The sequence below is a fragment of the Crotalus tigris genome, unplaced genomic scaffold (genome assembly GCF_016545835.1).
Source record: "Crotalus tigris isolate CLP2741 ecotype Arizona unplaced genomic scaffold, ASM1654583v1 scf7180000018691.1937549, whole genome shotgun sequence".
Lineage (NCBI taxonomy): Eukaryota > Metazoa > Chordata > Lepidosauria > Squamata > Viperidae > Crotalus > Crotalus tigris.
This window is the reverse complement of record NW_024097150.1, coordinates 1,307,104-1,320,200: the sequence shown is the minus strand read 5'-3', so window position 1 is coordinate 1,320,200 and position 13,097 is coordinate 1,307,104. Positions and strand designations below refer to the sequence as shown.

Sequence of the window (13,097 nt, the reverse complement as noted above, 5' to 3'; positions counted from 1 at the left end):
TCCAAACTTCATCATCTTTAAGATGTGTTGATGCAGAGATTTCAGTTCCCAGAATGCCCAGCCAGCATGGCTATTGCTACTAATTCTAGGAGTTGAATTCCATGCATTGTCCTATTGCACATATATCCTTCTTGATCAAGGTACTTGAAAAGGTTGTAGTAAACTGTTTCCCACTCATTGCAACTTTAAGACATGTGGACTTCAACTCCTAGAATTCCACAGCCAACATTCTGAAAAAGAGGAGGTTGCTGTAGGCCATATTACTTAAGGTTGCTCCATAAAGTAGAGAGCAATACTAAGAACAAAAGTGCACGCCACAAGTATATATTCATAAAAATGCAGAACTATATTGTAACAGCTTCAATCACACATATGTATTACAATTGTATCATACATTTCTGCTCAGTTTCTTCCTGGAAAAATTCTGGCAGATTCCTACACAGGAAGGTTGTATTTTTTTTATTATCCCAATATAAATAAGACCAAAAATATATCTTTGTTTAAAACAGTTTACCTCGGCATCTTAATTAAATCTATTCACCCCCCACTTTTTTTTAATCACAATCACCATACATAGGAATTTCCTCCCAATAGACAGCCACAGTTTGCTTCATTTGTTCTGAGTTTCAAGCAAACAATTAGGGCCTGGTCATTCTATCATGTGGAGGAGGGCTTTTGAACCCTGAATCTTACTGCTGGTTAAGACCCTCTACTCAAATACTATTTGAAAGTGTGCATGAGTATAAATGGTTCTCTAAATCAGAGCATGCTTACTCATAAAGGTATTAGACAGGGTTGCTTTTTAATCTCTATGTCAAAAATAATCCAAGATTCCTGTATAGTTCAGACATCATATATCCAAGATCTGTGGTAAACATATAAATATTCTTTTAAAGGCTGATGATGTGGCTCTAATAGTGCCTCGTCAGTTTGGTCTGAGAAAGGGGAGAGGGGAGCGTGGAGATGTCAGATGAGAGAAACAAAAAATTTGGGCTAAGGTAGCAGATTGTAGTAGGCTCAGTGTTGTTTTGGCATCAGTTAAGGACAGGGGTTTGCCAGTTCTATTTAATGTGATGACATTCACAAATAAAACAGCCTTAATAATGTAAAGCCAGAACACCCTTAAATATTGGGGATTTTTATAATATCTTTACGAAGTTTGAACATCATATATTAAAATAGAAAGCAACCTAAAAGAGAAAAGGAATGACCAAACATTTAGGTGCCCTAAAGGGAAAAAATACATTTAACAAATATAACAAAGGTGACCTCCAACTTTCTTTTAGTTCAGCGATAGTAACAATACAACTTGACTCTAAGTTTAAGAAATAACACCAATCTGTAAACTATCTTAAAACACTGGTAGTCAACTTACTATAAGCTAGTATTCAGAAAATGTTCTCTTAATTTCCTTTAAAATATAGTAAGGTATCAAATGAAAATAATCTTATATTTGAAAAACTACAATCTTTCTCTAGTCAAATTGAAACGAATCTTCAAAACCCCAAAGTCAAGCGATGATTCTTCTCTTTACTCTGTAAGAAGCTTATCAATGGTTGGAGGGAGCACTGGGCTAGGTGACAAAAGAGGCTTTCAAAATTTACATTCAGTGTCTTGGTGAGAGGCACCTCAAGCGACTGCCAAAAATCATCTGCAGCCTTTCCAGGTGGCTTTTCTTGAGCAGAGTCAATGGGGGAAGAGTCAATAGCTCCACTTGGCAACCGCAGCAAAAAAGGTGGTAAAATTGGAGAGGTAACTCATTTAACAACCACTTTGTTTAGCGATGGAAGTTCCATCCCAATTGTGGTTGTAAGTTGAGAACTATCTGTAGCCATAATTATGTCTCCCCTTTCAATTGTAATGACAGGAGCAATCAATCCCTGCTAAGATTTCCTTTTTCATGCATTGTGAACATTGTTAAGCTTATCTAATAATGGAGTAGTCCAAAATGTAATCAGCCATATAGCTCAGGATTAAGATATAAATAAGTGCTTTGTCATTTTTTTCAAGCATATACAACTGAAACCTCCTTGCTGTGCTTTATTTTATTTTTCGTCAAGCTGGAAATGGACTCAGTTCATCATCAATATCACAGCAATATTTGAAGGGGGTTTTGTATTCCTTAAAAGGATTTCACTCAAGGCAACCATCGGGTTGTATTTCAAAATTCCTAAGGTGTATTTGTTACAGGGAGCAGAGAGAAAGTGCAGGTAGCAATGAGCAAAAGAACATTTCTTATTTATTTTAGAAAGGACTGGGGCAGCAAGAGGTGAAGTGTGCATCATGACATCACAATGCAAATTGTGTGATTTAGGTCCTCGGGTTCCAAATGCAAAGATGTGACGACAGTGTTCACATCATCACTACAGGTAATCCTCGTTTAGCAACTGCAATTAGGACCCACAACTTGGGGGTTAAGAGAAGCAGTTGTTAAGTGAAGCATCACAATGTAACAATCTTACTTTAGTTTTCCTTTGCTTTACAAAGGACATTAACGTGAGGATTGGTTGCAAAGTTACTTTTTCAGCACTGTTGCAACTGTCTACGGTTGGAGTCTACATCTGAGTGGAAGGAGAGAGTGATACTCATGTCTCAGTGCTGTACCTTTATTGGGCCAATTAATAATGGAATAGTCCAAAATGTAATCAGCCATATAGCTCAGGATTAAGATATCAGCACTGTGCAGGAATTGTTCTAAATAAGTGCTTTGCCATTTTTTTCAAGCAAGTACAACTGAAACCTCCTTGCTGTGCTTCATTTTATTTTATTTTGTTTTATTTCCAGCAAGCTGAAAATGGATTCATGATGAATATCACAGCAAAATTTGAAGGGGGTTTTGCTACTCCTTAAAAATATTTCACTCAATGCGACCATCAGGGTGCATTTCTTAATTCCCAAGTAGTAATTGTTACAGGGAGCAGTGAGAAAAGAACATTTCTTCTAGAAAGAACATTTTAGAAAAGACTGGGACAGCAAGAGATGAAGTGTGCATGTTCACATCATCACCTCAAGACAGATGGTCAGCTGGATCATTGCAGCCCTGAGCTGAACAACTGAACTCAGTGATTTCAAGACTGCCCTCATGTTTATACTAAATTAATTTCTCTCCTACCAGTGTTTTGTAGTTCGTGGCTAGACCATGTAGAAGGCTGGTATGCTCATAAGGGTGATTTCAATATTCTCTTCCTTTCTTATGAAGAAATGAAAAAGGTAAGATGTGTTTGTGCTGTGAAGTACAATATGAACAACCATTAAGCATCTTTAGAAATGATGTGAAGTGTGAATAATCTATTCCAATAGAGAGTAACAGAGGTGATCACAGAACCACTCTTGTTTATTTCCATGAACTCCTGTAGGAGTGGTGAGGTTTCTAAAGAAAAGTTTCTGTCTTTTCAAAAGGAAGGAGGAAGTTCTGGGAAACTAGAGCGCTGTCACCTTGATATCAAAAAGATTAATGAAAGGTGTGTTTGTGAGCACTTGGCTTGTCATGCTAGATAATTTAATTAACAGGATGTATATGGTGTAAAAACAAGTCTGGCCAAACAAAGTTGATCTAATTTGTCATAGATTTACTTAGTAGATAAGGGAAATCCAATTAACACATCCAATTGTTGTACTTATTTCCAACTCCAACAACGAGCAAAGGCACGCAGGCCTCCTTTTATACGTCCCAATTCCCCAGACAAGATGGCAACATTACTAGGCACTTTTCGTGCCTTGCGCATGCGCACTCGGCCGGCGCCACTCAGTCTGGTCCCGGGCAGTTTTTGCAATTGCCCGGGAACCTTGCAATGTCTCGAGTCTGCATTTGCAGGCTTAGGACGCAACACAGGAGATATGCCTTTTCTGGTTCAGTGTCTTCTCCACCCTATCCACAGAGTGCTAAGATTTGTAGGGCCATGGGTCTGTTAGCCTTCAAAAAGAAAAAAGAAAAAAAAAGCCTTAAAAATGTGATTTTTCCCGTAGGAGTTGGGCTAAGATGATATATCAAGCAACATATATCTTCACGGAGGCGGAAAGTATAATAAATAGGTCTGGCTGTTGTAGCTATATCAGCTTTGGATTTTTTTGTTGATATTATATTTTTTTTATTTGCTATGTTGTCTTTGTGGGGTTTTATTTCATATATAACACCCAGAGTCAGTCAGTAATGGAAATATAAATCAATAAGCAAATGCCTACAATATTTAATAATACCATAGAATTTGATGTTGCTCTGTTCTATGATCTCTGCAGAGTTGAGACTTAAGCATTACAAGGTTACAGAAAGACTGTTCTTGGAAGGTCATCTCTGATCCAAGCCATTTGAAGTTGTGCATCACACATTATTTTCCTCCACTGAGCTGGAAATAGGCTCAAGATCTTCCTGAATATCCCAGCAGAACCTGAAGGGCAGCTTTTCCATCCTCTCCTTAAAGACACGGTCAAACTTTTCACTCTGGGCAACAGTCATGGTGTTCTTCCAGTCCCCAACAGTACCTGGGAAATAACAATTAAAAAAATGTCAACAGTTTTTGTATTCAATTAAACTAGAAGCTATTTATGCCATCCTGTCACCAAACCGTTCATTCTTACACATTCTTATGTGACTAAGTTTGTGTTTGAATCAGTCATGTGAAAAAGAAAGTACATCCTGTTTGACTTCTATGGTTTTATCTATGAGGAGATAGTAAAAATCTGATTCTTAGCTGTTCTTAAAAGTAAGTAAATGCAAACTTAGATGAACAACATGACATTACACTATGTCATCATTTATTTTACACAAAAAAAGCCAAAATGGAGAAGCCGTGCATGAAAAATTTATGATTTAATAGCTTGTAGAATCACCTTTAGCCGCAATGACTTGAAGTAATCGTTTTCTGTGTCACTTAATCAGTCTCTCACATTGCTGTGGAGGAATTTTGGCTCATTCTTCTTTACAACTTTGCTTCAGTTGATTGAAGTTTGTGAGCATTTGTTTATGTACAGCTTTCCTGAAGTCCCACCACACCAGTGGTTCTCAAACTGTGGGTCGGGACCCCATTTGGGGTCGAACAACCATTTCACGGGGGTCACCAAACAAGGCTGTCCGCCATTTCCCCCCCTTTTCTTTGCCATGCCCCTGGCACCCGGTGATGTATAAGTGGTTAGGGGTCACCACAACATGGGGAACTGTATTATGGGGTCGTGGCATTAGAAAGGTTGAGAACCACTGCACCACACCATTTCAATCGGGTTGAGATCTGGACTTTGGGCCATTGCAACACCTTGAGTCTTTTCTTTTTCAGCCATTCTATTGTAGATTTGCTGGTGTGTTTGGGATCATTGTCCTGTTGCGTAGCCCAATGTTGGCCAGCCTTTGTGAATGATCTTCTTCATCATAGAATGATGTATTTTAAATTGTTTGCAAATAACCTTTCCCAGACTGATAGGCAACAACAATGAGTTGTCTAAGATTATTACTGATGTCCTTCCCTCAATGCTGGAGACCAGCAAACTCCTAAAACTTTGGGTTTTATAGACCACTGGATTAAGGTCATTTGATAGCAGCACTTAGCTGCTACTTAGCTTCTTCATACCCATAGAAACAGTAGGGATGTTCTTAGTTTCTTCCCCACATGGCTTCTCCATTTTGGCTTTCTTTTTGTAAAATAAATGATGACATAGTGTAATATGTCATGTGCTGTTGTTCAGCTGACTATGTATATACCTAATTTAAAGAACTGCTAAGAACCAGATGATATTTACTATGTCCTGATACGTAAAACCTATAACTCAAAGAGGGCATGCTTTCTTTTTAACATGACTGAATATAAAACATTTCAGGACTTCAGAAAGGGACTATACAAATGAAGATAAAAACTCTTCCAGATGTGGTTTCCACTCTCCAATTACCTTGCCCACTATGGGCTTCTCTGAGTCTGAGAAAGAGGATAATAGTTTGCAAAACCTGACTAACTTGGAACATTGCACATTTGTCCATTATCAGATCAATGTTTAGCCACCTCTATGTCCATCAAACTGTTCTTAGAATTCTGTATTTATAGTTTTTGGGCAGGAAGTTGTCCCTTATTATTTTAATTAGAGCTGGATTACAGAGTGAAGACTTAATAGAAGGGCAAAGATCTCTGTAACTAGAAGGTGTTGAATGATTCTCCTGCCATAAGTATCTTTTACTGGGAAGTCGTGGAACCAATGATCTGCCAGTGAGGTTCTAAATGATCTTGAATTCACCCTTTTGGAACTGGCCCCCTGATTAAGTGAAATGATTCATGGTTCTTTGAGCTTTGGTGATGTCCCTATAGGCTTAAAAGAGACTGGAGGACAGTGCCCAGGATAGAGAGTGAAGAGGTTGTGTCTTCTCCATCTTAAAAGTGGCCACTGTGAGCTAGAACAATCCTACTTCCAAAGGATCGTTAGCCTATGCAACCAACATAATGATCATTGAAAACATCAGATTATATCCATGCCCAAAATTTATCAGAGTGAAAAGAAGAACACCACTTCAACATTGGCACAGCTAAGAAAGGCTTATGGCTGCTTCAAATGCAGGCTGCTGATGAGACAAACACAACATCATGGAGAGACAGCAAAAAGAGAGGTTGTTGGGACATGTCCATACCACTTTAGAAAGTGCCTTTCAAGTGAAGGTAGTAATCCTGGTTTCATGGCTGCGATAGATGAGACCAGTAAAAAGAGCTCCAAGGCAAAAAAGATTTCCTTAAAGAACATATTTATTTTGGAGTAGTACCATAAAATTATATATCAATGGAAAGATAATTTAATCAAGAATGTAATGCAATAACTTTTATGAAGGATTTGCTATTAGAATAGCAGTTATAAAGAAGAAAAGTGAAACACGTAGAAAAAACGTGATATAGGGACTTCTGGCTGTGATGTCATCATCGAGCGGGTGAAGGAACAGATCTCTGTTCCTAAGTCCTGGGAAAATCTTCGCCAAGAGCCCAGCAAGGGCTTTGCTGATCCCGGAGAGATCGGTAAATTAAAGAGGAAGCTTCAGAGAACCCGGGTGGAAAGCAAACACCCGAGCAGAATGAAGCAGCACTCTTAAAATTGGTGGAGAAGAAACCAGTCTTTAAGGCTGGCCTGGAGCGATAACGGCAGCCTGAGAGGGAGTGAAAAATTGAACTGACAGCTTTGTAACAGGAGACGAGGAAACCCCTGAAGGAGGTGAGGATCATTTGGCTGAGAGAAGGCACAGGAAAAGTAAAGCTATAAGGAGAGAAATACAGTGGCAACTGAATTGAAACAGAGCGGAGAAGGGAGCAAATAGAGCAGAACGAGAACAGCGTGAAGAATGCTGAGAGCCCACAGCAAAGTTTACAAAATGTGAGAGACTGGAATTTAAGAACTGCAAGAAGTTGTGAATGAAATCAAAGAAAGGACTGGTGAAAGGACGGTTGGAGGCAATGAAAGGTGATTAAGAAGGACTTTGAGAAATTAACATAAGGATTAAAAGGTGAAGGGAGACAACGGAGAAATTTAGTTTATTTTTGAAGAACAAATAACATTGAAATTTGGACTTTAGTTGACATATATCTGGACAAAGTGACGAGTGGATGTTTTGGAAATATTGGATACAGAGAAGAAGAAATAAGAGGTGATAGTTGGTGAATTGGTGGACATATTAAATTGAGATTGAGGGAAAAAAGGCTGATGCAATAGTCACTCATATACAAGCAGTGATTAAGCTACAAGTAAAAAAGTGGTCTCAGGCAAATGTATTAAAAGTAATGAAGTAAATGAATTGTATTAATGAAATAGAAATAAGTGTAACTGAGTAATTGAACTAAATAGAAGTGGAAAAGTAATCATAGCATAGTAAAGAAATAAAAACAGGCGACTATTCAAATAAGAGTGATAGTGAATGAAATTAAGAGTGGTGACAGTACTTAGAGAATAGTATATGTATATGTAGAGTGGCAGTCATCGCTCGGAAGTCCTTGAGTCCTTGTGGGATTCCTGCGCCGGAGGTTGTTGGGTGTGAGTCCCTCCTATTGAAGTTGGGTTCATGGGTTCAGTTGGGCTTGTTGCTGACGTACCTACCTCCCAGCTGCGTTGCAACAGCCCTGCCTGCATTGCTGGAGTCAGTAGCCGGGTTGGCGGTGGAGTTCCCCAGACTTATAGTACTGGGGGACTTTAACCTGCCATCACTCGGCGATCGCTCAGAGGCAGCGCAGGAGTTCATGGCTTCCATGGCAACCATGGACCTGACCCAGGTAATTCAGGATACAACTCATAGGGGTGGTCACATACTCGACCTTGTGTTTCTCTTGGGGCAATGGAGACATGATCTGGAATTAAGGGGAATAGAGATCTCGCCCTTGTCATGGACAGATCATTTCCTATTGAGGCTGGACTTCAGAGCATCACTCCCCCATCGCAGGGAGAGGGAGCCGACTAGGTGGTTCCGCCCCAGGCGCCTAATGGACCCAGATCGGTTCCAGGAGGAGCTTGGGGAAATACCTGACTCCCTTGTTTACAACTCGTCCGGATCCCTGGTTGCGGCCTGGAATGAGGCGGCGTCCGGGGCCCTGGATCAAATTGCGCCTTTGCGACCTCTCTGTGGTGGTGGTCCCCAGAGGGCCCCTTGGTTTACTGAGGAGCTCCGGGAGATGAAGCGCCACAAGAGACGTCTAGAGCGACGTTGGAGGGCCAGTAACTCTGAATCTGACCGATCACTAGGGCAGTGCCAGCCGAGTTGCCAGGGGCTGGTCTTAGTCATGTTATCTGGAGTGAGTTTGAGCCTGTGACCCTTGATGAAGTGGACAAGGTCGTGAGGGCAATGAATGCCGCCATCTGTTTATTGGACCCTTGCCCCTCCTGGCTGGTTTCTGCCAGTAGGGAGGTGACACGAGGCTGGCTCCAGGCGATAATCAACGCCTCCTTGATGGAGGGGTCTTTCCCGCAACCTTTAAAGGAAGCGTTGGTGAGGCCCCTTCTCAAGAAGCCTTCCCTGGACCCAGCTGTTTTGAAGAACTTTCATCTCATCTCCAACCTCCCCTTTGTGGGGAAGGTTGTAGAGAAGGTGGTGGTGTCTCAACTCTTGCGATCCTTGGAGGAAACCAATTATCTGGACCCTTTTCAATCTGGTTTCAGGCCCGGCTACAGCACTGAGACTGCTTTGGTCGCACTGACCGATGACCTCTGGCGAGCCCGGGATAGGGGTTATTCCTCTATCCTGGTGCTTCTTGACCTCTCAGCAGCTTTCGATACCATCGACCATGGTATCCTTCTGCGTCGTCTTGGAGAGGTGGGGGTATTGCGGTGGTTCTCCTCCTACCTCTCTAACAGGTCGCAGTCGGTGTTGGCGGGCGGACAGAGATCGACCCCTAGGCGCCTCGATTATGGGGTGCCTCAGGGCTCGGTCCTGTCCCCCCTCCTTTTTAACATCTACATGAAACCGCTGGGTGAGATCATTCGGCGACACGGGGTGAGGTATCATCAGTACGCGGATGATACCCAATTGTATATCTCCACCCCGTGTCCTTTCAGTGAAGCAGTCGACGTGATGTGCCGGTACCTGGAAGATGTGAGGGTCTGGATGGGGGGTGAACAGGCTTAGACTCAACCCTGACAAGACCGAGTGGCTCTGGGTCTTGCCTCCCAAAGGCCAACTGGACGGTCCATCTTTAGTACTGGGGGGGGGGCAAATTTACCTCCCTCAGTGCAGGCACGCAACTTGGGTGTCCTCCTGGACTCACAGCTAAATTTGGAACAACACCTATCGGCTATGGCCAGGGGACCTTTGCACAGGTTCGCCTAGTGCACCAGTTGTGGCCTTATTTGGACCGGGAGGCTTTACTCACAGTCACTCATGCCCTTGTCACCTCAAGACTGGATTACTGTAACGCGCTCTACATGGGGCTACCCTTGAAGGGCGTTCGGAGGCTGCAGTTGGTTCAGAACGCAGCCGCGAGAGCGATTGTGGGCGCGCCAAGGTACACCCACGTGTCACCTATCCTCCGCGAGCTGCACTGGCTTCCTGTGGGTCTCCGGACGCAATTCAAGGTGTTGGTTATCACCTTTAAAGCCCTTCATGGCATAGGGCCAGGTTACCTACAGGACCGCATTCTGCTGCACAGCTCCCAGAGACCGGTGAGGTCCCATAGATTGGGCCTCCTTCGGGTCCCGTCGGCCAGACAATGTCGGCTGGCGGGCCCTCGGGGAAGGGCCTTTTCTGTGGTGGCTCCGACCTGGTGGAATCAACTTCCCCCCGAGGTGCGAACTACTCCCACCCTGCCAGCCTTTAAGAAAGCCGTTAAAACTCTCCTGTTCCGGCAGGCCTGGGGGGCCGGGATATGATTGGACTCGCGGTATGATTGGATTATTTTATTGTTTTACGACTGTTTTTAATTTTGTATGCCGCCCTGAGTCCTTTGGGATTGGGCGGCATATAAATATTTGTAAATAATATATATATATATATATATATATACACACAAATACCCGCGAAAACCTTAGAAAACACACACACACACACACATATATATATATATATATATATATATATATATATATATATATATATATATATATATATATATATTTTCTGAGGTTTTCGCGGGTATTTGTATGTAGGTCTTTGGTTGTTCGGGTTTTCTCCTGCGTAAAATTGGAAGTGTCTTGGCAACGTTTCGACGAAGTCCCATTCGTCATCTTCAGGCTGGTGTTTTCAGCTTCGTGCTTTGAGCAGCAATGTGTGGTCTTAGCTGTTTCTTCCTTTTAACTGCCAGTGGGGGTATGAACTGATTGGGTGGGAGCTTGGCTGTGTTCTGATTGGGTGGAGGTGTGTTCTGAATGGTTAGGGGCTTGGCTGTGCTCTGATTGGCTGGGGGAGTGTTCTGTTTGGTTGTGCTCAGGTTAGTCTGAGTTGCAGAGGGGTTTAAGATTTTGGGCTGCCTTGCTATTTTTTGGCTTCTCGTTCGTGGTCGTGCCTCCTCTTCATGGAGGGTGTCAGTTTGCTTCATGTATGGATTGGAGGGGTTTAAAGTGGCTAATGATGCAGCTGTGGTCTGGCTTCTGGTTTGTGGTCGTGCCTCGTCATCGGTGTGGCTTTGGGTTTGTTTTTTGCGTGGATGTGTGGTGGTGACATCCTGTGTGGTTTTTGTGAGTGTGGGTCTGGTATCATTTTTTGTGTTAGGGAGTCGTTTGTCAATAAGGGCGGGTTTCCAAATGGCTGGTAGGCGGGAGGTATCATCTCGCTTGTTCATGCTGTGTGGGCGTTTTTCTATCTCGATGGCTTCTCTGATTATTCTGTTATTAAAATGTTCACTTTTGGCAATGGTTCTGGTATTTTTAAAGTCAATTTCATGTCCTGTGGCTTTAAGGTGTTGGACCAGGGAAGATGTTGGTTCCTCTTTTTTGACTGAGTTCTTATGTTCTTCAATGCGTGCACTTATTCTTCTGTTGGTTTGTCCGATGTATGTGGTGGGACAAGTGGTGCATGGGATTTCGTATACTCCTTGATTTTCTAATTCAATTTTATCTTTGGGGTTTCTAAGGATGGTGGATATTTTTCTGTTTGTGCAGAATGCTGTTTTGATGTTGTGTTTATGGAGGATCTTACTGATTCTGTCTGTGGTGCCTTTTATGTATGGGAGGAGGGCTTTGCCGTTTTCTTGTTCTTTGTCTTGGATTTTAGTGGGGGTTTCTTTTTGGATTAGGTTTGTAATCTTATTTCTATGGAATCCATTGGATGTTAGTACATTGGTGAGAGTGTGTAGTTCGGGTTTTAGGTGTTGTTCGTCAGCTAAGCGTTTTGTTCTGGAGATGAGTGTCTTGGCTACAGAGTTGATCTGTGCTGGGTGGTGGTGTGAGAGAGCGTGCAGATAGCGGTTTGTGTGTGTTTTCTTCTGGTAGATGGTGTGTCCTAGGGAGCCATTGGATTTCTTGTAGACTAAGACATCCAGGAAGGGAAGTTGGTTGTTAGCTTCTGTTTCCATGGTGAACTGTATTTTGGGGTGTAGGCTGTTGAGGTGTGTGAGGAAGTTGTCCAGTTTTTCTTTCCCATGTGGCCAGATTATGAAGGTGTCGTCTACGTATCTGAGCCAGAGTTTGGGTTTGTGATCCGATTTTTCTAGAGCTTGGGTTTCAAAGTGTTCCATGTAGAGGTTGGCAATGACAGGTGAGAGGGGTGATCCCATGGGTGCTCCTTCTGTTTGTTTGAATTTTTGTCCATTATAGATGAAGTATGTGTTGGATAGGCAGTGGTTGGTCAGATCTAAGATGTGTTTGGGGGGGTTATATTTGTTTTGAATAGCTGTCAAGGCTTCTTTGATAGGCACTTGGGTGAAGAGGGATATGACATCGAAACTCACTAGTAGGTCGCTGGGCTGTAAGTTTTGTTTCTTTATGATCTCTATAAACTGGAATGAGTTTTTTACGTGTGAGGTGATGGATTCTGCATAGGGCTGTAGTTGTTTGGCGAGAAATTTGGCTAGGTTTTGTAGAGGTGAGCCTATGGAGCTGACTATAGGTCTGAGTGGGGTTCCTTCTTTGTGTATCTTGGGGAGACCATAGAGTTTGGGGCATCTGGATGATTTCTCTCTGGGAATGATTCTTTGCTGGATCTCTTCGCTAATGGGGGAGGCTTTTATTTTGGATCTGGTGGTTTTTTCCAGGTAGGTGGTGGGATCTGTATTTAGGGGTTTGTATGTGGAGTCTTGGAGTAGGTTGGTTAATTTGGTTTGGTAGTCAGATGTGTTCATAACCACCGTGGCGTTGCCCTTGTCTGCTGGTAGGATTATTATGCTGGTGTCTTCTTTCAGGTTACGTAGTGCTGTCTGTTCCTCTTTGGGTAAGTTGCTTTTGGGTGGCTTGCTGGTGCAGAGGATGTTGGTGATTTCGAGTCTGATTCTGTTAGCGTCATCGGGGTTGATTTTGGTCAGGCTGGTTTCAACTCCACATATAATGGTTTCAGTGGGGATGTGTTTGGGAGCGACTGCAAAGTTGAATCCTTTGGAAAGGACATTGGTTTCGGCTTTGGTGAGGATCCTATCTGAGATGTTATGCACTGTTTGTTTCATGTGTGGCTGTGAGGGAGGAGGGGTTTGTTTCTGGCGTTCTTGTAGTCTTCGGAGTTTGTTGGTGTGTGT

At 42.6% G+C, this 13,097-nt stretch overlaps 1 protein-coding gene across 6 annotated transcripts in view; it reads right to left on the bottom strand.

Annotated features, from left to right (window-relative positions):
• Window positions 1-3,548: 3,548 nt before the first annotated feature.
• LOC120313517 (amine sulfotransferase-like) overlaps window positions 3,549-13,097 on the bottom strand; it is a 23,681-nt gene continuing 14,132 nt past the window's right edge. For 5 of the 6 annotated variants that reach the window (XM_039355498.1, XM_039355501.1, XM_039355497.1 and 2 more), the window contains one exon: window positions 3,549-4,479. In XM_039355498.1, coding sequence (XP_039211432.1) covers window positions 4,319-4,479 — 161 coding nt within the window. In that variant the 3' untranslated portion in view covers window positions 3,549-4,318. The remainder of the gene's footprint in view (window positions 4,480-13,097) is intronic. The other variant, XR_005558162.1, reaches the window with a different exon arrangement.